Source organism: Giraffa tippelskirchi, chromosome 8, assembly GCF_054371585.1.
Source record: "Giraffa tippelskirchi isolate mGirTip1 chromosome 8, T2T-mGirTip1v1.2.pri, whole genome shotgun sequence".
Classification (NCBI taxonomy): Eukaryota; Metazoa; Chordata; class Mammalia; order Artiodactyla; family Giraffidae; genus Giraffa; species Giraffa tippelskirchi.
Genome location: NC_137282.1, coordinates 49,268,418 through 49,292,152, shown reverse-complemented (window position 1 = coordinate 49,292,152; position 23,735 = coordinate 49,268,418). Strand labels below are relative to the sequence as shown.

General features: G+C 40.2%; 1 protein-coding gene across 2 annotated transcripts in view; it reads right to left on the bottom strand.

The window, feature by feature from the left end:
* Window positions 1-23,732, bottom strand: part of MARCHF11 (membrane associated ring-CH-type finger 11) — a 109,813-nt gene extending 86,081 nt beyond the window's left edge. The window contains exons 1-3 of one of the 2 annotated variants that reach the window (XM_081519325.1): window positions 23,597-23,732; window positions 22,504-23,092; window positions 21,163-21,318 (exon numbers count right to left, since the gene is read on the bottom strand). In XM_081519325.1, coding sequence (XP_081375451.1) covers window positions 21,163-21,318; window positions 22,504-23,040 — 693 coding nt within the window. In that variant the 5' untranslated portion in view covers window positions 23,041-23,092; window positions 23,597-23,732. The remainder of the gene's footprint in view (window positions 1-21,162; window positions 21,319-22,503; window positions 23,093-23,596) is intronic. The other variant, XM_081519326.1, reaches the window with a different exon arrangement.
* Between the last annotated feature and the right edge of the window lie 3 nt (window positions 23,733-23,735).

The following is a 23,735-nucleotide window of genomic DNA, read 5'->3' as shown; positions in this document are numbered from 1 at the left end:
AGTTCTAAGTATTTTAACAAAGATGGCATACAAAATTAAAGTGGTATTCTTTACATTTCAAGACACTTGCATTCAATAAATTGAGTATTAATTGATATATGTACATATTGATGGAAATTGGTTATGGCAAAGACTGTTAATTGCTACTCAGTACCTATTCATCCCTTGTGTTAAAGAACTCTCCAGATTAAGCAGGTCACAGAATAAAGACCAAACCCTTCTTAACTTGCCCTGTAGCTGGATGAGGTCATTAGACTAAATTGCGGACCATGGGACATAGTCTGAAGTGCTGTGCGCCACTCCTGGGAAGTGGCCTCTCGACGTTTCCACACATCTCTTGAGGAGGGTTCTTTCCCTTCTTTTCCCCTTCATCCTGGAATGTAGGTGTAATGTCTGGAGCTGAAGCAGCCAACATTGGCAATAAGGTGACTATGAGATGAGGGTCTCATATATCAGGACAATAAGAGGAAGAACTTGGACTCTGACACATGAGGCACCTGCACAGGCCCAGAGCACCTCATCTGACATTTTTATGAAAGAGAGAAAGAAATTCTTATCTTTTCTGAGCGTTGGGTATTTTGGATATTCACCACTGGTGTCTAAACCAAATCCTATCTGACACGGTTGAGAAAGTGATGCAAGAGGCTTTTTGTAGTCACACATCCAGCAAATCTGTTAACTTCACCTTAGGAACACAAGAATTCTGTAAGGGGTGGGGCAAGCCACCAGACTTGAGAAACTGCATCCAATAACTGAAGAAAACACATTCTTTTCAAGCACATATTACACATTCACAGAAATTACCCATACAGTTGGCCAAAATTAAAGTCTCAGCAAATGTTGAAACACTGAATTCTTATCAAGTATGTTTTCTAATCACAAGGCTATTCAATTAAACATCAGCAACACAAAGATAATCCTTATACATTTAAAAATTAACTACATGATGACTTGTTAACGTGCATATCCCAATTAGAGTCTAAGTTATATAAGAGAAACTGACAGATCAAGCTGGTTAAGAAAAGGGAAAAATTTGTAAAGACATGAACATAAATTATTAAAACTAATAAACTTGGTCTCAACCAAAAATAGGCCAAGGGTATGAGCATGTAATCTGCACACACACAGAAATGCCAATGGTTCAGTAAACACAAAAAGCAGTACTCCAGCTCACTGATAATTAAGGAAATGCAATTTAAAATAACAAAGTATCTTTTTTATAAAACATTAATAATTTAGTTTACTAACTATTAATAATTGATGATTGCCAGTATTGGTGAAGATACAGAAAATGCCCACCTACACTGCTGATGGAGCGTCATATTAAGACAGTGGAGATGGTGGTCAATTGGGAAGTGCCTTTGTCTTTCAAAAGTTTATGGCACATACCCTATACCCCAACATTTCCATGTCTGGCTCCATCCTACCGTTATGTTCCCAACATGTATGTAGGGTTATCTGCAGCACTTTTATAACAGTGAAAAATTATAACCTAAGTGTCCCTCAACAGGGACACTTATAACCTGAGTGTCCCTCAGTAAACTGTTAGATTCAGTCTAAAGAATATAATTAATGCATTAATTTAAAAAAATAGTCATATGTAATGATACACTGTCAAGTAAAAGAAACTAAAGAATAAAGCATGAAGTGAGGGAAAAAACCTATAAATACACAAACATATATGTATACACATGTAAATGCATTCTTCAAAAAGGACTCAAAGGCTACAGACCAATGTTTTAACAGTGATTACCTGGATGGGGGTGGGGCTTTGAGGGTCAATAAAGAGAGAGATTATCACTGGTCTCTATATTATCTCAATTATTAAAATTTTAACATACTTTTTGACAATATTATGTTTTCCTGAGTTATCTGTGTAAAAACAGTTCAGTAAATTATTAAATTTATCCCAAATCTCAGAGTGATATGTTGTTGTTGTTGTAGTTGTTCAGTCACTAAATTGTGTCTGAAACTCTGTGACCCCATGGACTGTAGCCTGCCAGGCTCCTCTGTCCATGGGGTTCTCCAGGAAAGAGTACTGGCGTGGGTTGCTATTTCCTTCTCCAGGGAGTCTTCCGGGACCAAGGATCAACCTTGTGTCTCCCACATTGCAGGCAGATTCTTCACCACTGAGCCACCATATGTGGTGACTCATAAACTAGCATTCAGTCTCCTTAACTGATTGGAAAGGGTTTTTCCATTTTCCCAAACTGATTTAAACTTCACTGAACTCCAGAGAGTTTTATTGATCCTGTAAATATGGACACAAACTTAAACTGAAGCACCTCCAACTAAGATACATTTTCCCAGATGTTGGTTTTTACAGTATTTTTGAGAATTAAATGAGACAATGCCTCTTAAGCACCTAAGAGCTCAATTAACAACAGCTATTATTATCAGTAAGAATCTCCACAAGAGTCCTTGTAGCAAGACACAAACTTTACGATAAACAAGCTTATTTTCCGAGCTCTTCAAAGGCTCTGCTGCAGAGAAAGCATGTACAAGGGGAGATGCTCAAACATACTCTAATCCTCCTATACCAGATAGCTCTCAACCATGCTTTAGAAATATTTTCAGGCCTGGAAATGACATATTAGGATTTGCTTAAAGTAAACGCTTGTCTAATCTACATCACTTTGCACTGCTGCTTGCTGTGCAATCAAGTTCATTTTAATCCATAAATATCTCTAAGTAGATAAAGCAATATAATTTTGTACTGAGTTCTGAGTGGATTTATTAGATACTTAAAAGATAGTAATTGTATAATTTAATCATTGTAAAGTCACTCTGCTGGCACTGTCTGGTTTTGACCAGATATCTAGAAGAAATTCCATCACTGGATTCTGATACCAGATGAGAAGTGAGCTTCTCTTCACTTCTAATGTGCTGGCCAAATTCTGACTCACAGTTGATAAGGAGTTCTGTGTTTTCTTTTCATATCACAGAACTGTCATCTATATATAATTAGCACCTTATTTGAAGTTAGGGCCTTGTCTTCAAACTATAAACTAAAACTGCCTTCAACGATGGCCAATATTCTCATAGTTTTTTACGGAAATACTAGTCTTATATAGATGTGAAGCTGCTGAAAAATGGTTAAACAAATATGTTTTCACACAGAACGTGTAATGCATATACACGATTGATATAAGAATTCCTCTCCTTACTCTTAATGAAACGTTATGTTATTTCATTGAAAACTGTCCCAATTTGCTATTAACTCTCTGTTGCAATAACACCGTAAAAATGAACACACTTTCATTTTGCTGTAAGATTTAACTCTGTGTTTATTTCATTTAGCACCTATGGTTTGCTACTCAGAGAGAAAAAGGCATTTACTAAGTAATGTAAGCCATTTTTCTCACCGTATGAAAATCTGATGAAGAACATTTTTCCAGCTGTCGAAACTAAAACTTATACACAACCAAGATATTCAACTGTAAATTTATCATGCTAATTTATGCAATTATTATCATGTTCCGCTTTTTAAAATCTTCTCTGAAATCTATGCTGGTCTCAAAATACTTTTTAATTTTTGATAAGGCAAAAGAACTATATGTGCATCTTTATGGAAGAGACAGTATATTCCTTTTAAATGTTTATCTGTTCACTTAAAATCCCCCTCACATTATCCCTATTTAAAATATATTTAATGAATGTGATGCCCACATAATTGTCTATCAGAAGCTTTCTACAAGCCCCCTACCCCACCTATGAGGCTGGACACCACAGTGCTGAAATCGTTTTCCCCAACACAGTGTAACATTCCTTCAACTTTTACCACGCTTTCTTGTACTTTTTGATAATTGAGTTACTCAGCCAGAAGGCAGGGAGAGTATTGCAAACTGAGCTCTTTGACCTATTGATAGTTACGTATTATTTATTTTCAATAACTAATAGGTCCTACTATACAGCACAGGGAACTCTGCTCAATGCTAATGAGGCAGCCTGGTTGGGAAGGGACTGTGGGGTAGAATGGATGTTTGTGTATGTATGGCTGTAGAGTCACTCTACCGAAAACCTGAAAGTATCACAATGTTGTTAACGGCTATATTCCAATATAAAATAAAAAGTTTAAAAGCATTGGAGTTTTCTAACCACGAGCAATTTTATATAACCACATTACCAAGACTACTTAGAAAATAAACCACAAGTTTAACACACACACACACAAAATAACTAATAGGTCTTAGTTTCTGAGCATGGAACCAAGAGTACCTATGGCCTCATTGACTTGGAAGGGATATTAACACTCTTCGAGACAACTAAGTTTGTCTAATACCCCTATTAATATTCTTGGAAACCTTTGTATCTCTAAAATAAAATTATATTCCCCACTTATAAAAAGAAAATTCTATTTATCATTCCTTTTCCTTCTGCTATTTCTTTTTATTTACTCTAGTTATTTTGAGGGCATTCAAACCAGACAGAAACATTCTCTCCACCATCCCCCCCCACAGTGATAAACCTCAGGAGGTGGCTGGGGCCTCAATAGTAACCGCTTAATTAAGGTTCCTCTGGTTGTTAACTAAGAACTTAAGCCTCCTGGAAAACTTTTCTCCCTCAAGCAAGATGGCTCACCATTAGTAAAACAATCAGCAGTAATTAAAAACCTCATTTTCACATATAGTTCATTAGTTTTACATCATGAAAATTGTTTCTCATATAATTCTTTTTAAAAATGTTGCCCGCAGCAAAATAAAAGGGCCTCTTTGAAAAATCTGAAGCTGAATAAAAGAAGCTGAAATGTGATCAGTTTCTCTCTCAAATAATAAAACCTCCTCAAAATTTGATCAATAGTTTCTCTTAAGAATTGATGCTTTAAAAAGTGGTGCTGGAAAAGACTCTTGGGAGTCCCTTGGACTGCAAGGAAATCAAACCAGTCAATCCTAAAGGAAATCAACCCTGAATATTCATTGGAAGGACTGATGCTGAAGCTGAAGCTCCAGTTGTTTGGCCACCTGATGCGAAGAACTGACTCATGGAAAAGACCTTGATGCTGGGGAAAATTGAGGACAAGTGGAGAAGCTGGAGGCAGAGGATGAGATGAGGCAGCATCACTGACTCAATGTACATGAGTTTGAGTAAACTCTGGGAGATGGTCAAGGACAAGGAAACTTGACTTGCTGCAATCCATGAGGTTGCAAAGAGTTGGACACAACTTAGTGACTGAATAACAACAGCAGCAGTTTCTCTTAAATACATTAATCCAAATACTAAGGATATTTTTGTCTTATTTCCAAAATATCTAGAATACTTGATCATCAATATATTGCAAATATTTTGACAAGGATGCTCAGTTCAGTTCAGTTCAATTGCTCAGTCATGTCTGACCCTTTGTGACCCCATGGACTGCAGCACACCAGGCTTCCCTGTCCATTACAACTCCCAGAGCTTGCTCAAACTCAGGTCCATCAAGTCGGTGATACCATCCAACCATCTCATCCTCTGTCATCCCCTTCTTCTCCAGCCTTCAATCTTTCCCAGCATCAGGGTCTTTTCCAGTGAGTCAGTTCTTCACATCGGGGGCCTCAGATATTGGAGCTTCAGCTTCAGCATCAGCCCTTCCAATGAATATTCAGGATTGATTACCTTTAGGATGGACTGCTTTGACCTCCTTGCTGTCCAAGGGACTCAAGAGTCTTCTCCAACACCACAGTTGAAAAGCATCAATTGTTTGGCACTTAGCTTTCTTTATGGTCCAGCTCTCACATCCATATATGGCTACTAGAAAGACCATAGCTTTGACAGGGATGCTAGATGTCATAATCATCTTCTATGTAAACTTGTTGCACCTAGATATTCACTGGGGAATCAACATGTGAATGTGCTCCTTAAAATAACTTTAAATGGACTTAACATTCTTCTTGTGCTCACATGATTTATATTCTTAAACTATTTAAGACATAGTTATTCCAAAGCCTCTCAACAGACTAAAATTTAATCCTCCATATTTGCAAAGTGGAATAAAGAAAACAAGTTTGATTTAATCAAAATCTAATCAAAAGAGGGGAGCACCTTTTCTGAAACAAATTAGGTAAACAAAAACAGATGTCAAAGCCTTTTACACAAGTGGAACCTGGGCCAAATTTATTTTCAAACAAGATGTGAAATACATACAAATATCTCTAACCTAGTGAAATTCTGGGCAACATGGGTCCAATTTCGAGACTGTGACTGTAGTTATCAGGAAACACTAGGGGGCGGAGTTGCACAGTGAAGTTTTTCTGACATCTCCCTGGGGAAGGGGTATCAGTCATCAGATGCTTGCCCTTTATACACACTCTCAGGATACTGAGTTATCTTGAAAGGCTTTAGACTTTTAACAGAAGATCTAAACTAGTTCACTACAGTCAAACACAGGACACCCAGACTGGAGTTCCCTGGAGAATATTTGCCCTAAGAATATCTATCTTCCTTCCCGCACATGTTTATAACATGTCACTCCTGGTGAAGTAACCATCACTTTTCTCCTGAATAAAAGATTGTTAATAACCCACTTATGCTCATGCCTTCGAAACCCAGGGATTTTAAGTTACAGATGACATTTCCCGTCAAATCTGAGGAACTGATTATCCCGTTTTGGTGAGCTAAGTGCCATAAGCTGAGACAAAATGTCTCCATATTATTAAAAGTTTTCTGAGGAAGAAGAAGTGTTCAACCTTCAGAGCTCCTTTGTGCTCATTCTCTGTCAATGGCCAAGAGTCAAAAAAGATGGGTACCCTGCATTCCACTGCACTGATAAATGGAAGCCATTTATGTCAAGCGGATCTTGGAAGCCCAAATATCAATTTCTGTAACTCCAGGAGCAACATAAAAAGCCATTTCTCCTTTTTCAGCCCCTGCATGACTTTCAGAGTGGCCAAGTCATGTACATGCCATGTCAAAAGCTCCTAATTACAGTACACTGAAAATTACAGCCTCACACATTCATTCTCCAGGTAATCAAGTTTCTTGGATGGCATTCCATGAGATGATGGAGCTTCCCTTCAAAACAATCCATCTCAGAAAATGTGTGTTTCTCAACAGAAAAAAAATGCATTTGTCCTAGAAGAGTGTTTTATTATCACTATATTTATAAAATATATTACTCTTATAAAAATCAGTGTTAAAAAGAATTATAATCCAAATAGGCTGAATTTCTCATATATGATAGATTGTATTTAAGATAATAACGCCTTGATAATTCTATAGATTGAACAGTGAATGTGGCACCCACAAATGTTATAAATAATTCAGGAAGTACAAATTGAGCATCTGTGACTCTTAGAATCCAAAATACACTTTTCACTATTCTTTTTCTCTTTATATATATATATATATATATATATGACTGTGTAGTCTTTTTCCTTGCTTTTAAAATCAATGTCTGAACATTCACCATAATATCCAAGATATACAACGGGTCAAGGAAATAGGGCCACTACCAAGGTTTTTAATATACTTATGTAAACTTGAAAACTATAGGCTGTAAAACATTGACCTCTTCAGTCTACTCATGGAAAACTAAAACTCAGAATGGAATGTACTTCAGTAGGAAAACTAACCATGGTAAACATTACTGTCACGCTTAGTCATGTCTGACTCTTTGTGACACTTTGGACTGTAGCCCACCAGGTTCCTCTGTCCCTGGGATTCTCTAGGCAAGAATGCTGGAGTGGACTGCCACTTCCTACTCCAGGAAATCTTCTCAAACCAGGGATCTTCCCAGCCCAGGGATAGAACCCATGGCTCCTGTGTCTCCTGCATTGCAGGTGGATTTTTTACCCACTGAGCCACTGGGGAAGCCCCTAAACATTCATGAGTATATCCTACTTCCTATCTCTAGAAAGCCATATATGGAAAATTTCTGTCAGTCAATGTCAAATCTCATGCATGGGTAGCCTTTTCTAACCACTTCATCTAAAATTTTAACCACCTCTCTCAGCCTTTCATACCCTTCTGTTTGGCCAATGTTTTTCCCTTAGCACTTACCATGAATTAATTCACTAATTTTTTTTACTTGGAATTTTTACTTGTGTATTATCAATCTCCCTCTCTGGAGTATATGCCCTCTGAGAGCAGGGATTTTATTTCTTTTGCTTACTCTTCTGTTTATCTCCAACCCTTAGAACAGTGCCTGGCCTAGTAAGTAAGTAATAAATATTTGTTGGATTAAATGGATGAATGTAAATGAATAAACAACAAATCCAAAACCTAGCAGAATTTTATGTGTTCCAACTCTTGTTCTAACAGAAGTAATAAAATGTTACACACCAAGAACTTTGAAAATGTTCCCTGATTTAACTTTCCAACAACACTAAAGAATGAATACTTATGGTATCACTGTGGGTCACACAACTTAGTATGTAGCTGAGCTAAAATTTAGACCCTGGTCTGCATGTTGCTAAAGTCTATGTTTTGTCCATTATATCACACTGACCTACATATAATCTCAGCTCCTCTAGAAGATGTGTAACAAGTGTATAAAAGGATGATCTAAAATTACAAAGGTTAATTGTGTCAAAATTCTCATACTCAGGGGGCTTTGGAGACTTAGAAGAAACAGTTGAATATTTATGAATGGCTATAAGAATATCCTATTTAGTAGAAAAGCCTAGGGTTCCACAAATTCTCAATTACTCACATCAAGCCTCAGGTGATATAGTTCCTTTTAAGCAATGTTAACATTTGTTGATTTTCATTAGACACTATTACAGGAAAAACTACATATAAGTCCAAACTCTTTTACCCAATAATCCAATGATGTATTGTCTGCAAGAGACACAATTTAGATTCAAGAAACAAATAGGCTGAAAATAAAAGAATGAAGATAAATCATACAGACATACCCAAATGACTGGAGTAGCTATACTAGTATCTTACAGATAAGAATTGTTACTAGAGATTAAGAACATTTTATCACTAAAAAAAAAAAAGTCAATCCATCAAGACCTAACACTTATGAATGTCTCTGCACTTAATAACAGAGCCCCAAAATACATAAAGAAAAAACTGGGAGAATTGAAGAGAGAAACAGACAATTCAACAATAACATTTGGAGACTTCAATACCTCACTTTCAACTAGACAGAAGATCAACAAGGAAATAAACTGACTACACTAAACAGACCTTTATAGAATATATTACTCAACAAGAGCAGAATATATACTCTTCTTAAGAGCACATGGAATATTCTCCAGAATAGACCATATGTTAGAGCAAAATCCCTTACCCAAAACACTTTGGACCATATGTGTTTCAGAATTTCAAATTGTCCATATTTTTAAAGTATGTTGCATTTTTATTATATTATATAATATCCTTCATGCTCAGCAGGATCTAGGTCAATATCCTATAACCAATCACAATATTTCTACAGAGAAATACATGAAAACTGACACTACCTTAGAAAAAGACTATAAACAGCTTCAACTCGGTTCAGGTGTTTTGTTATGAAATAAATTACAAAAAAAAAAACAATGTTAACTCTTGCTTCTACCTTCAAAGCATTTTGGATACACTTCTCTTCATCTCTGCTGCCATCATCATAATAGGAACCCCTGTTACCTCCTTCCTATCCATCAGAGAGCATTCTAGCAGCATCCCTCTCTCAACCCATGCTCTTTACAATCCAGTCTTTACAAAGCAACCAAAGGCATTTGTTACTTTTATTATTTTACTCCTCTGCCTGAAACTCTACAATGAAGTCCCATGGCTCTTAGAATGAAACACAGATCTGTCACAATGGCCTGCATGGTAAGGTGCATCCCTACTTCCCCAACATCTCCTACTCTTCCTCACTCATGGATCTCCTTTTATTCCATCCAACACAACAAGCTCTTCCCTATTTCGAGCCTTTAGTCTAGCTGCTCCCCTTTTCAGGATGATTATCATCAATCTTTAGGTCTAAGCTCGACTATCATAGCCTCAGCAAGACTCTCCTTACCCCTTCTATCTAGATACACTTAGTGTTTCCCATACCTTAAAAAAAAAAAAAATTGACTTTTAGAGTGGCTTTAGATGCACATAAAAGTTGCAAAGATAGTACAAAGAGTTCCCATATATGCCACACACAGTTTCTCCTATATTATCAGCATCTAACATTACTAAGGTACGTTTGTCACAACTTAGTAGAACAACACTGGTACGTTACTATCGACTAAGCTCCACATTTTATTAAGCTTTACTAAGATTCCCTGGTAGCTTAGTCGGTAAAGAATCTGCCTGCAGTGCAGGAGACCTGGGTTCGATCCCTGGGTTGGGAAGATCCCCTGAAAAAGGAAATGGCAACCCACTCCAGTATTTTTGCCTGGAGAATTCCATGGACAGAGGAGCCTGGCAGGCTACAGTCCATGGGGTCGCAAGAGTCAGGCACACAGCAACTATACCACCACCACACTTCACTAGGATTTCACTAGTTCTTCTCTAATGTGCTTTCTTTATTTCCAGAATTCCATCCAGGACACCACATTAGGTTTTGTTGCCACATCTCCTGGTGGCTTCCCTGGTGGCTCAGACGGTAAAGAATCCACGTGCAATGCGGGAGACCTGGGTTTCATCCCTGGGTTGGGAAGATCCCCTGGAGGAGGGCATGGCAACCCACTCCAGTATTCTTGCCTGGAGAATCCCTATGAACAGAGGGGCATGCACACCACATATCCTTAGCTTTCTCTGGCTTGTGACAGCTTCCTGGACTTTTCTTGTTTTTTCTTCACAGTGTTGAAGAGTACTGGCCAGGTATTTTGTAGGCTGTCCCCCAGTGTGGCTTGGCCTGCTGTTTTTCTCATGGTTCAGTGAGGGTTATGGGTTTTTAGGAAGAAGACTACAAAGGTAAGGAAGGTAGTCTCATCACATCATATCAAGGGCACATGTTAGCCATATGGCTTAGCACTGATAATGTTAAACTTGGCCACCAGGCTTAGGCAGCGTTTGCCAGACTTCACTACTGTTAAGTTAATCCCTCTCCCCACATTCTACCCTGTAACCAGTCAACTCTTTGGAAACAAGCCACTAAGTACAGCCCACACTCAAGGGCCAAGGGGAGCCGAGCTTCACCTCCTGGAGAGCACAGTATATAAATATATAATTTAGAATTCTTCTGTGGGAGATTTGTCTCTTTCCCTCCATTTGCTTATTCATGCAGTCATTTATTTATAATAATATGCATACATGGAAGTTCATATTACAGTTTACATTATAATCCAATACTACATTATTTATTTTATTGCTCAAATTATTCCAAATTTAGCCACTGGGGACTCTTCCAGGTTGGCTCTTGTGTCCTTTTGCTGTGCCCCATCACTGTGTTTTTTTGAGCATTTTATTTTCTGGAACAACATACTCCAACCTTATAGAATAGCATCTTGTACAAGATTGGTTCCTTTTATTGGAGGATGGTATTGGAAACCAAGACCTGGCGCTAGGTAAACTGTAACTGGGGTGTTACTATTAGGCTTTCTCAAGAGACAGAGCAAAGAAATGAGTGTGTGTATACTAACCCATGCACAAGCACATATCTATAAATATTTCCATATGTAACCATTTGTATCTATATTAAGCAAAACATGAGTTTACACTGATGTTTCCAACTCTAACCCAGTATCACATGGTTCACTGCAGTATACCATTTTTTTAATCATCCAGATGTTTCCTAGTGAAATTATTAACTTAATCTAAAATTACCTAGTTTGCTTACTTATGGTTTATTGTTTGTCCTTCATCATCAAGAATTTAAATTTAGAAGCAGAGGCCTGTTTTAACAAATTCCATAGCTCTAGAACCGAGAACAGCACCTGCAATGTGGGAGTGGTTAATGTACTGATGAGTGAAAAAATAGTCAATAAAAATTATCAATTAATTCATAGTAGAAAAAAAGACGAAATATTTTGAGGCTAACCCTTGACATGAGTAAGATCATCTTCCAAATGAAAAATAAACAGATATTAATCCAACTCTATGCCCTGTTATATCAATAATCTCTATGCATTCACCATCACTTGGAGTTGAAAGTTTCCCCAAAAGCAATTCAAGGAATGCTTGAGGATTTCCCCCTGAAGTTTACTATAGTAGAGCTTAATCATGCCCCAAATGAAAGTAACACATTTCTATCTCAGATTTCCTTCTATGCAACATATACTACTTCAGTCTTAGTAGGGTGTAGCTCAGAGAGAAGAGGTAGACGGGAGGTAAGGACATTCCTCACCCATCCTTATGCTTCACCAAACTATTCAAGGAGGTCTTTCCCCTTCACCCTAGTCTAGGGACCACATGTCACTCAAAGCTACCCGACAAATTTCAGTACAATTAGTTCCAACAATTAGTACAATTTGTTGACTTAGCATTTTTCTTCTTTCTACTGTTTCTCAAATTATTGAAAAGTCTTGTCTGGATCTGAAAATGTCTTTCATAGAAGCTTTTGTAGTATGAAAGGTAAAAGGAAGACAGTTTGCGAGGGGACTGAAAGGGATCCTGCTTCAAGATTTTCTTTCAACTTCCAGGTTTGCCCTAAGGCATGCCTACTGGCCCTAGAGAACACAAGGTGGACAAGGGCTGTCTCCCTGTTCACTGTGTCTTTTCTCTCTAAAGAGCTGGAGGCTCCCCTAGAAACCTCCCATCTAGTTATCTTCAGTACGAAGAGAAGGATAAGATGTTGTCAAGAAAAGGAAGAAGAAGATGGAAAGAGGATAAGAAAAATATTTACAGAATGCTCAGTGTATGCCTGGAAAATCCTGTGCTCTTTATTATTACTCTACTCCTAAGATCACAACTAATTTTACCAAAATTTGGTAAAGTTTTTAATGTCTTTGTGCTCAGTTGCTCAGTCGTGTCTGACTCTTTGCAACCCCATGGACTGTAGCCCTCCAAGCTCCTCTGTTCATGGAATTCTCCAGGCAAGAATACTGGAGTGGGTTGCCACTTCCTACTCCAGGGGATCTTCCCAACCCAGGGACCGAACTTGAGTCTCTTGTGTAGGCAGATCGATTCTTTACCATTAGCACCACCTGGGAAGCCCTTGATTTTCTTATTTTCCTTTAAACTGATAGCGAGGACACTTACATACATACTTATATTAAAATCTGCAAATGTAACACAGAAAAGTTAACACTGGGGTGGGAAGAAAAGAGCAAAAGTATTTCCTGTGGCTTCTGGAATATTCTTTCACAGGAATATAAATAAAATCCCCTAATATTTGTGAGAGATATTATCCTTCTTAAAGGCTTTTTTTTAAAACAGGCTGGACAAACCAAGCTGAGCCTTTATACATTTCTTGAAATAGTTCCTTGTTTATTTGAACTATTTTGTACCCTGGAGTTATGACATGTAAGTGTCAGGGCACAACTGCAGGTCCATATATAACAAAGGAGTGCCCAGAGGGTTCCTGAAATAAGAGCTGGATGCTCCATTCATACCGGGAGGGCCCCTGTGCCTAGATTAAGCCTTGGCCAATTGCACATAATTAGCATACCAAAATGAGAAAGAAAACTGAAAAACACATTAGGGAAATGGAACCCTGTTACCATGTAAAGGACACATTCATTGCCCAGGTGTCATTATTCAAAATCAACTGTGTTGAAGAGATGAAAACTGGGAGGAAAACAGGTTTTTAGACAGTCGCTTTCAGAGCACATATACCTAAAAGGAGGGACTGAATAAGAAATATCTCCCCAAAAAGTTCTCGTTGACTTTACACAGCAACGTTTCCTGGTTTTTGTCATGTCTTCCCACGGGACTGCTCCCAGACCACCTCTACTCATGTGGGACTTCATTTGGCTAAATCGTAAGAACAGTTGTTGACTTATAAGTTAATGGGCACAGGGAAGATGATGTCAAATATCCAAGGATATAGAAAGTACAAGCCACGGTGCAGTTTTTCTTGGCCACGTCCTCAGTGTCCACTATCCATTTACTGGTAATTGTAGGCAATTATCCCGTCCATCCCCCGCTGCTCTAAAGGATCGGAAGCACTGTAGCTTCACCCTCAGAGTCATCCCATTCTACTCTTAGAAGGTCCAAAAATAGAAGGAAGCTGAGTTTCCTTTGTTCTAATCCCTTCAGCAAACATCAGTCACATCACAGCAAAGCCACACGCCAAGACAAAGCAGGAAATGAGTAAGGGAGAAATGGTCTATTCTCTTGCTGCACCGCCCTGTGTTGGGGTATTGTACTCACCAGTGGAAAATCATTTTGGAAGTTATGTTACAACTGTACAAACTGCTCATAAAAAAAAAAAAAAATCCATCACCTAGTTTTCAGCCAGGTGGCAGATTTCACACCAAGAAAACTACCCAGTAGACATTCTTAGCAGTTCATCTATACCCGCGATCATACAGTAAAATTTCCAACAAATTATTCAATTTCTTTGAACAAATGCTAGATGAAATCCTTCAACCAGTGACAACCTCAAGAAACCAAGTGTGTCACACATGGGTAATTTCACATTCACAGAATCTTTTTCATGACATTTTATTTTTTGAAAAGAGCAGATCTGTCTCTCACTGGAAACCTTTTTTTTTTTTATTCTAGGTTTTTAAAAATAGACCCTACTTTTAAGATTTTTTTCCCCTGTGGTCTGAAGAACCAAAAATATTTTCAGAGGCAGATTCAGAATAGGAGCATGAGGTCAATTTAAGAAAGAGTTAAAAATTGACAGTAGATGGCTAATGGGTGAGCAGTAAATGTGACTTAATTTCCTTAAGTCACATTCTCTCCACAGAAATATGAACACGACCCCCATGATTTTCTCTGTCTTTCTAAAACACTCGCTCATGTGTTCATTCATTCATGCATACCACAAATATTCACTGAATGCCCACGAAGTGACCAAGAAAGTGGCTGCCAAGCTACATTGATCTGCGTTACCTCATTTTTTCTAAAATCTATCCCACTTGGAACATTCGTTCTTCTACAAGCAGCTGAGAGGAGAGGCCAAGAGAGCAAAAAAGAGAAAGGTGTCGAAAGGAAGATATACTTGAAAAGAGCTAGCAAGAATGTAGAAAAGCAGACACGTATGGGAAAGAAAGTTCTGGAGAGTGCCATCCATCAGGACCGCATCATCCCTGGTCCTCTCTCCATAAAGGATAAAAGCAAGCATCAGTCCACGATACCCTGAATGGTCTCCATCTTTTTTTTTTTTAATACCATCTTGGAACCATCTGGCTTTGAAACAGATTGTAAAATCACTGTACACATGGCCCATACAGTAAATAAGATGGCTGTAGTAGTAGATGCAGTATAATTTACATGTTTTATTCACTAGAGGATTATTAATCTGTTCTAGTGAGTAAAATGCAGATCTAAGTGCTTTGAGAATTAGTAAGCAAATGAAACAAAAATCACTTAAAAGGCCAGGGAGATGCCTCATGATGTGTTCTTTATTTCGATATTTTTAATTACCTATTAAATACGTCAGTACATGTATTTAAATATTAACGTTTCAGCACTGTTTCTCAGATATCCAGGCATGGTAATAAAAAGCTTCCCCTCTACATTTCATTTGCTGTGAAACCTACAGAGATGCTAACAAGAGCAACAGAGAAAAAGTAAAAGTGGTGGCTTCACCACTTCAGCCATGTTGAATGTATGCAGACATTCTTAATCCATTAAATGCAAATGCCTTGAGTATTTCAAAGGACAGTAACGCTGATAAAGTTCATGCTCTGATGTTTTCCTAGTACATTTCCAAAATCACAGTCAATTTTCAATGATAGTTTGTCAGCTTCTCCTACTACATCAGCTACATCATGAGAACAACTTAAATCACCTCTAAAGCAGGAAATACCCCTTTCACGACAGAGCCCTATTTAGCAAAAAAAATGATCACAGGGCCCTCAAGAAGTTCATTAAAGGTCTATAAACGCTGTGCACATAGTCCAGAAGCTGTACCTTATAACGGCAGCCACGTGAGGCTGCCTGCTGTCAACTTCCTCTCTAATTCAAAACAATCACGATGAATCCCATCAGGAAAGGAACATGGATAAAAATGAAAAATACTCTCCTTCCTAGGAGTTGCTCCAGTCAGTCTCACTGCTGGAAGATGACTTGTCGCTGACAGCCCATTGTAAGAGCTTCAAGGAAAAGCAGTAGGGAAAGACTAACAAAAACGTTATTGGCTGGTAAAGATGGCCAGGGCCCTGTTATCTACAAAGGCAGGTGGCCCACGTGGAAGTGTCTGTCCCTAACCCACAAGCCCTTTGCCAGTTGTTGGTGCTCCGAGTAACAGAGGAGGAAGGAAAGCTGACGGATACCAGATTCACTGTGACTGATGCTGGACCACCTACCTGTGCCCTCTGACTGCCCCCACAGGATCTCTGGAGCTTCTTAGACCTCCTGCTTATCACACACACCCCAGACTCAGGGGCCTTTCCAGAGCATAAACACGCAATGCTCCTCAATGACACTGGAGGGTACTGCCCTGTGCTGGGCCATGTAAAAGCATATCTCCAATTATAAACAGACTCCAATAAAGACTCATGGGGAGGAACAGCTGGAGAGTAAATATGCGCCCACGGGCTGAGATCATTTTATATCTCACTACATTTGATTTTTTAAAATGCTGATTCCTTCTTTATTTATAATAACCAATCTGGTCGCAAACCTAGGCGGGCTCTCCTAGAAAAAGCAGAGAGTAAACATGCAGGGATAAAGAACGATATGGAAAGAAGAGTCAATAACTTTATTTTGGTGACAAGAGACTGAAGGAAACAACAGGAACTGTTGCTGGGAGCAAGTGAAGGTCCCTAGTCTTCGCCGACTGAACAAGTAAATGTCATCAGAGTTGACATTAAAATGGCACCTACTATGTTCTGGCACTATTCTCAGCATTTTACAGGTATATACATATTTAATCCTCAAAACATGTATAAAATAGGTGCCATTATTATCTTTTAAAGATGAGTTAACCGAGGCACAAATACTTAACTAACTCAGCCAAGGTAACATAGCTACTGCCTTCCATTAACATTTTATTTTTCTATGTTTAGGCATTATAGTCCATGTCTTATAGCATGTTTCAAGTTTCCCATACAATACTTCATCTAGTAAGTGTTATCTCTTCAAACATCTCTAGTTCTTGAAAAAGTACTGAAAGCATTCATAAAGCTAAATATACTTGCTTAATTAATTTAAAATATCACCAACATCTCAAAATAAATTTGATCTTATATGTTCTTAGATTGCACTAATTTTAAACCACAGTATGAGATTCAAAACAGAATTAGCTTTTACTCTTAAAATTATCATTAATGTATCATCTTGAATATGGTAATCAATAAAAGAGATTCTGCAAGGAGGTAGTAGGAACATAAATGCATGTTAATTACTTCTAATGTCTTAATTAGCTCCTACTGCTAATGATACAGTAATTAAGATTTAAATATATTCTACAGGCTACATCAGATTTCTGTTGGGTCATGTTGCTGAGCATCACTTAAAGCTCACAAAATGGGGAGGTTTACACCCAAATTCTCAAAGAATTCTAATCTCAATGAGAAAAACAAGTAGAACTAAGGTTTTAGACTCATTGCAACATGGTTCCTGCACACACACATGCTTCCTGGTCAGCTGCTCCTTTCCTTCTCTGTCCCCAGGTCTCTCTGGGCACCACGAAGAACATCACGGCAACAGTCACTTCTGAAAGTGCTTTAGTGTATGCATCGAGCACTGCCGATGGAGTCCAACTCCCATCCGTTGTTTAACTTTCTTTATTTCTGATCCCTGAAAGGGGAGTTATGGTGGTACCTGTTGACTAATCTGGACCTGATGAGGACCAAATGCAAACACCAGGGTAGGTAGACAGCACCATTTTAGAAGCTATCTCACACAGGGGATTAAAGATGTCCACTCTTCTTAAAGAAGGGAAGGCTCCAGAGTTGGAGTCTACTTTTCCTTCTCTTGAATCTGGTTGGTCCTCTGATTTGCTTCAATCAAGGGAATGCAGCAGACATAAAACCATGTCACTTCCAAGGCTGGGTCATAACAGACCTGTAACTTTCACTTTTATGCTTCTGGAATCCAATCATCACACCCAAATCACACACAGAAAGGAGTGAAGCACCAGCTGACAGCCCCAACTGAGCTTCCAGCCAACAACCACCACAAGTCAGTTCAGTTCGGTTCAGTTGCTCAGTCATGTCCGACTCTCTGCGACCCCAGGGACTGCAGCGCGCCAGGCCTCCCTGTCCATCACCAGCTCCTAGAGTTTACTCAAACTCATGTCCATTGAGTCAGTGAAGAGCAAGTCAAATAAAGTGAGCCTTCTTGGATGTTCCCATCCAGTCAAATCTCACAGCTCCAGAATGATGCCATATATGGAGAGGAACCTCCCAACTGATCTCAGTCAACCCACAGACTCTTAAGAGATAACAAATGATAGATGTTGTTTAAGCCACTAAGTGTGTGAGGTAGTTTGTTAAACATCAATAGATAAAGCCTTTCTAGACCATCATTGAGACTCAGGCTGAAACCAGAGGCTGCTTGACTCAGCATAACACAGGATAAGTCGTGATGAATCCAGAAACATCAGGATGGCTACGATGAAGTTGAGAAGAACACTTTCCAACTAGGGCACAGTGTCTAAGGCCGTGGACCTCAGAGCCTCAGACTGTTTGAATCTTGGCTTTGTCTTTTGCTAGATATGAGCGTAGTAAAAGGTACTCAACTACGCTGTACCTCAGTTTCCTTTAGTATAAAATAGAGATAATATTCTGTACCTCATAAGTTTATTTTGAAGGTTAAACATCAGTAACAGTATATGTAAAGCACTTAGAACAGTGCCTGGCACAAAGTAAGTGTTCAGCAAATGCTTTCTCTTACTAGTATTACTTAGTCTTTTTCCCTTCTACATACAAGGAACTACCCACTCACAGCTATGGGAGGGCTCTCTACTTAAAATGAAGGGGTTTGGAAAGTGCAAGGGAAGGACATGACATGGCACCTGTTGGATCCTGTGCCGTGGGGAGATGGATCTCTGCCATGTCATAAAAACATGAGTGCAACAAATGCTAAATTTGATTAGCTTCACACCAGAGGAAACCAAAACTCAGAGTAAATGCTCAGTGTGTGGGTCATCAATAACAGATACGTCAGTCAATCACTCAAATTTTATCTGAGGATAATCTACTCCTAGGTATGGCAATCTATACTATGGGAACCTTATAACTGAGTTCTGTTCATAAAGAGTACTGAGCTTTATAAGCACATAATGCAGTCCTGGAAAGTTGTGTCTTCAGGCATGATCTGAACTATCACCATCATACTCGTATCAATTTTGTTTCTAAATGTTATTTTGTAGTTCACTGGAACAAACAGGTCAGGCCACAGATTATGACAGTATTTGCATATGTCATAATAAAATTAATCCTAAATGTATTAGTAATACCAGGTTAGCTTTTGGTTTTTAGTTGTTTTTTGTTTCCTCTTGACTTTTCAGTCATATCACGTACACACTTTGGGGAACTGTTTTTGTTAAAATAACTACTGATTTTTAAAATGAAGCAAAACTACTGATTTTTTAAATGAAGCAAAATACAGTAATAATCAATCTATACTGCTATAGGTTTAGAATTAGTAAATATTATTTTGCCCCAACTCTCTGTCTCTTCTCTATTTTAAAATTACATCAAGTACCTATTTATATTTATTTTAGAATTAACCACCCCAAGTGAATTAATATATTGTGGCATAAGTTGGTTTTTGAAATACTTAGCAATCTATATCAGCTCTGGAACATCTGACCATAGTACTTCTCATGGGACTTTTCACTGGAGCCTCAAAGCTCTCCATTTCTCATCACATGTTCTATTCATAAAATTATTATAGATTCAATTATACTACTCATATCCTGTTATTTGGGCATGGTTCCCTCTGCTTTTCAAGACAGTTATGACGGATCTATAAATCGATACCCAAGTAGGTCAATCAATTGGTGGGTCTGAGAAAATATGTCAGGTTTGTGCCTATCTTTACCATCGCCGTCATTCATTCACATTAGTTATTCATCTTCTTTCCAAATTATTTACCAGCCTTAGGTCAGCTTGAGAAAACTTATACTTTTATTTCATGCCAGCTAATCATGCCTTAAATGGCGAGTATCAGAAATGCAAATTAATTGCAAACTATATGAAGGATGCACAAATTTAAAACTATGAAATTTAAACTACTAATTCAGCTTCCATATTCCTACTGCCATCACTAACAATTTCATCTATTTTATATTGCTCAATGCAAACTAAATTTGGTAATTTAAAGTGATACAGGGAACATGGGACTTTATTACTTTCTCACCCTCCTAACTTTCAGTTCCTCTTCCTTTTCCTTCCATTACCTCCTTCTTTTCTATGTTTTGAACCTACTCTTACATTGGCTGAACTTCAATCCCATGTCACTATAAGATCTTGTCAATTACACACTATTCTGCTTTAGTCTAAGATGTCTTTCTCAGTATTATTTTACATCCCACCAGTCTATTTCAAGAACCTGAATCTGTTCTACCATACAAAAAAAAAAGCTTATCTCTCCAAGAATTTTTGTCTGGTTATGAGCATTATGTGATCATGTGATTATGCACTAAAAGTTCTAAGAATATATACAATTTCAGTAATATTATTGAGAGTAACTGTTGGGAATACTTCTGCATCCACTGTGTAGTTGAACATAGCAATGAATGAAAGTAGCCAAAATAAAACTGTGAAAAAATACTCATATGAAAAAGAAAGTCTGGTTAAGTGAAAAAATGGCTCAGATTAGAAATAATGGGTTCCACCAAAGTTTCCAGATTGGTAAAGTTTTGCTTTACTTGCACCTATCTCCTGGAAATGGAGCCCATTTAGAGTTTCAATGCTTAAATTAACAAAATACTACTAAAATAATTTGTGTAACATTTCTAATTAATAAAATTGAATTAACTGGAGTATAAGACATTTTTTTACCAACTTGCCCATTTACAAACTAGGATGAGTATAATTTCATCCATAAACAACCAACTAATAAAGGAAGCCATTTGAATAAAAATGGCTTTGGAGTTTCTCAGATAAAAATGCCACAGACTTCTCAAAGCACATTTCTACAAATTCTAAATCTTGGTTTTAGTGTGATTCGCATAGAATACATTAAGTAGCATATGCAGATATCCTCATGCTTATTAGCAAAATGACTTCGGGGGAAGGAAATGTCACAACAGTTTACCTGGCAGGGTTGCTTCATTTTAATGGCTGTGACATGGTATCTGTAACAGCAGAGTTCACAGGTCCAGGAACCCCTCTCACTGATCCATTTTAGCAAGCACAGCTGATGTGTATACCTAACGGACCCGTCACATCGGCAGGGGTTCAACAGCTCCCCCTGAAAAGAAAACAACTCAGCATGAATCTTTATGCTTGTGTTTCTGTTTTAAAAACCCAACACTCGCTTTCTTTTCTTGCAAAGCCATTTACTCAGAAGGATACAAGCATCAAACTCTATCCTAGAAAATGAAATTAAATTTTTATATCTCTGGTGGGAATGAAACTAAAGTCTTAAAGCTATTTCAAAGATATTACTTAGAGTCATGACATAAATGTTCTACCAACATACAAAATGTCTGCAAGATATAGCTCTCAATACCCTTGGGGGAAAGCTGTACTATTAAATCTCTTTAATAACTTTTAAGTGGATGGTCAGATGCATTTCCTCTGCAGTTATTCTTAATCATTGCTAAAGAAGAAATGCATACCATCCCAGAAAGTAGCTTGCAATAGCATTATGCTTTTATTTTTTTTTCTAAATGTAGCATCATAAATATTGACTTAGGGCACTATATTCCTGAAAGCCTACATGTTCTTATGCATTTTCCTTACTTATAAAAATATTAAACCTAATGTTTTCTGAGACCACACATTTCATAAGAGAGATGTATTATCCTGTTTCCCCCGCGATTACTTGCTTATAAGTTTGCATGCACCTCTAACGGAGTTAATAATTTTAGAATTGTGTTTCTAATCAAGTACATTGTTGGCTAAATAGGCTTTCTTCCACAAAATCAAAGTCCATTTTTATTTCTCCTATTAAAAACTCTAACATGCTTTTCACATCAGTGAGACTGAGTCACCAAAATTTGCAATAAGGAAAGACTCTGCCCTTTTTGGTTTTGAAATGACTCACTCCCTGTTTGTACTCTAAGGCTATCTGCCTCACGATACACTTGTAGATAAAAGAATATAGGTTGGTTTTTACGTATAAACCAAATCCATTTAGTAATTCACAAAAAAGATACTTATAGCATTATCACTAAAACACCTGAGGAGTGTGTAACTGAAAAACCACGTAGGAAAAAAAAGTGTAGACCAAATAAAGCACTATTCGCCACCGGGACAAGGTTATTTGCCTTTGCAGGAAAGGGACACTCGGTAGCTCCCACGCAACCGCTCAGCCCAGGAACCCAGAAGCGGACGCTGTCCGTGGTGCTGAAAGTCGGCCATCCGGACTCGGAGCCAGCCCAGCCCTGCCCGAGCCCACCGCCCGCTGCCCCGGCGTCCCGCCGGGCCTCACCTGCTCGGCGCCCTGGAAGCAGATCTTGCAGATGGGCTGGTGGTGCTGATGCTGGTGCCCAGCGCGCTGGTCGCCGCCGCCGCCGCTGCTGCTGCTGCGGCTGCTACACACCGAGCGCGTCTCGGGCTGGTCTCCGGGGCCCCGCCGCTCGCCCTCCCCACCCGCGCCGGCCTCGGGCTCCCCGGGGCCGCCCTTCCCCGCTGCCGCCTCGGGGACCGTCGCCTCCGGAAGGCGTCCCGGACCTTCGCCGGAGTCGCCGGCCGCCGACACCTCCTGCCCTGCCGGCGGCGGCGGCAGCTCCTCGGCGCCCCGGTGCCGCGGGACCACCTCCGCAAGCAGCTCGTCGGGGCCCGCGCGGCGCTCGGGGGACGCGGGCGGCGCCGGCAGGTACCGAGGGGGCGCGGGGACCGAAGCCGGCTCTCCCGGCGGCGGCGGCGGCGGCGGGGAAGGCGGCGGGGGAGGCGACGGGGGCGGCTCGGCGTCCCCGCTCTCCGCCCCGCGGCGCCGGCCGCCGTTGTGGCCGCCCTCAAAGCTCATGGTGGTGCCGCCGCCGCCCTCCTGCCAGCCCGGCGAGCGGGCCCGGCTCGGGCTGCGGGCGAAGGGAGAACCGAGGAGGGAGGGAGGGTATTGGGGGGGGGGGATGGCGGGCAGAGGGCGGGGACGGGGGACCCGGGCGCCCGGGGCTGAGGGGCGGGACAGGGAGGGGACGCGGAGGGCCCGGCGGCGGCGGCAGCGGAGGCTGCTGCTCCGCGGAGCCGCGGGCTCGGCTCTGATGGAGGCGGTGCCCTACTCGGCGGCGCGAGAGAGCGGCGCGGCCCGGGGTGGGGGCGACAAGGGCGGGGGACCCGGGAACCAGGGAAGGGGGAGGAGCCGCGCCGCGGAGGGGATGGGCCCGGGAGGAGGTATTCGGCGGGAGCCGGCCCCGGGCGGGGAGTAGCTGGGGGTCGTTCCGGGCAATGGGGAAGGGGCGGGGGTGGGGGGCGAGTGCAAACCCCCAGTGAGGTGCGGAGACGGCGAGTGGGCGGGAATTGGGGGGAGGCGGGTGGGGGAATCCCTGGGCCGCCTCCCGCGACCCCGCCCCGGGGCCGCTCACGTCTGTTCCGGGGCGGATTACCCCTCTCGGAACCGCGCAGCACTGCGGCTCCGGTGGGTGGATGGGTGGAGGAGGGTCGGAGGCCACCGGGTCCAGAAACCGTTACCGGACGGGCCAGAGGGATGCCCGCGGCGCCGGG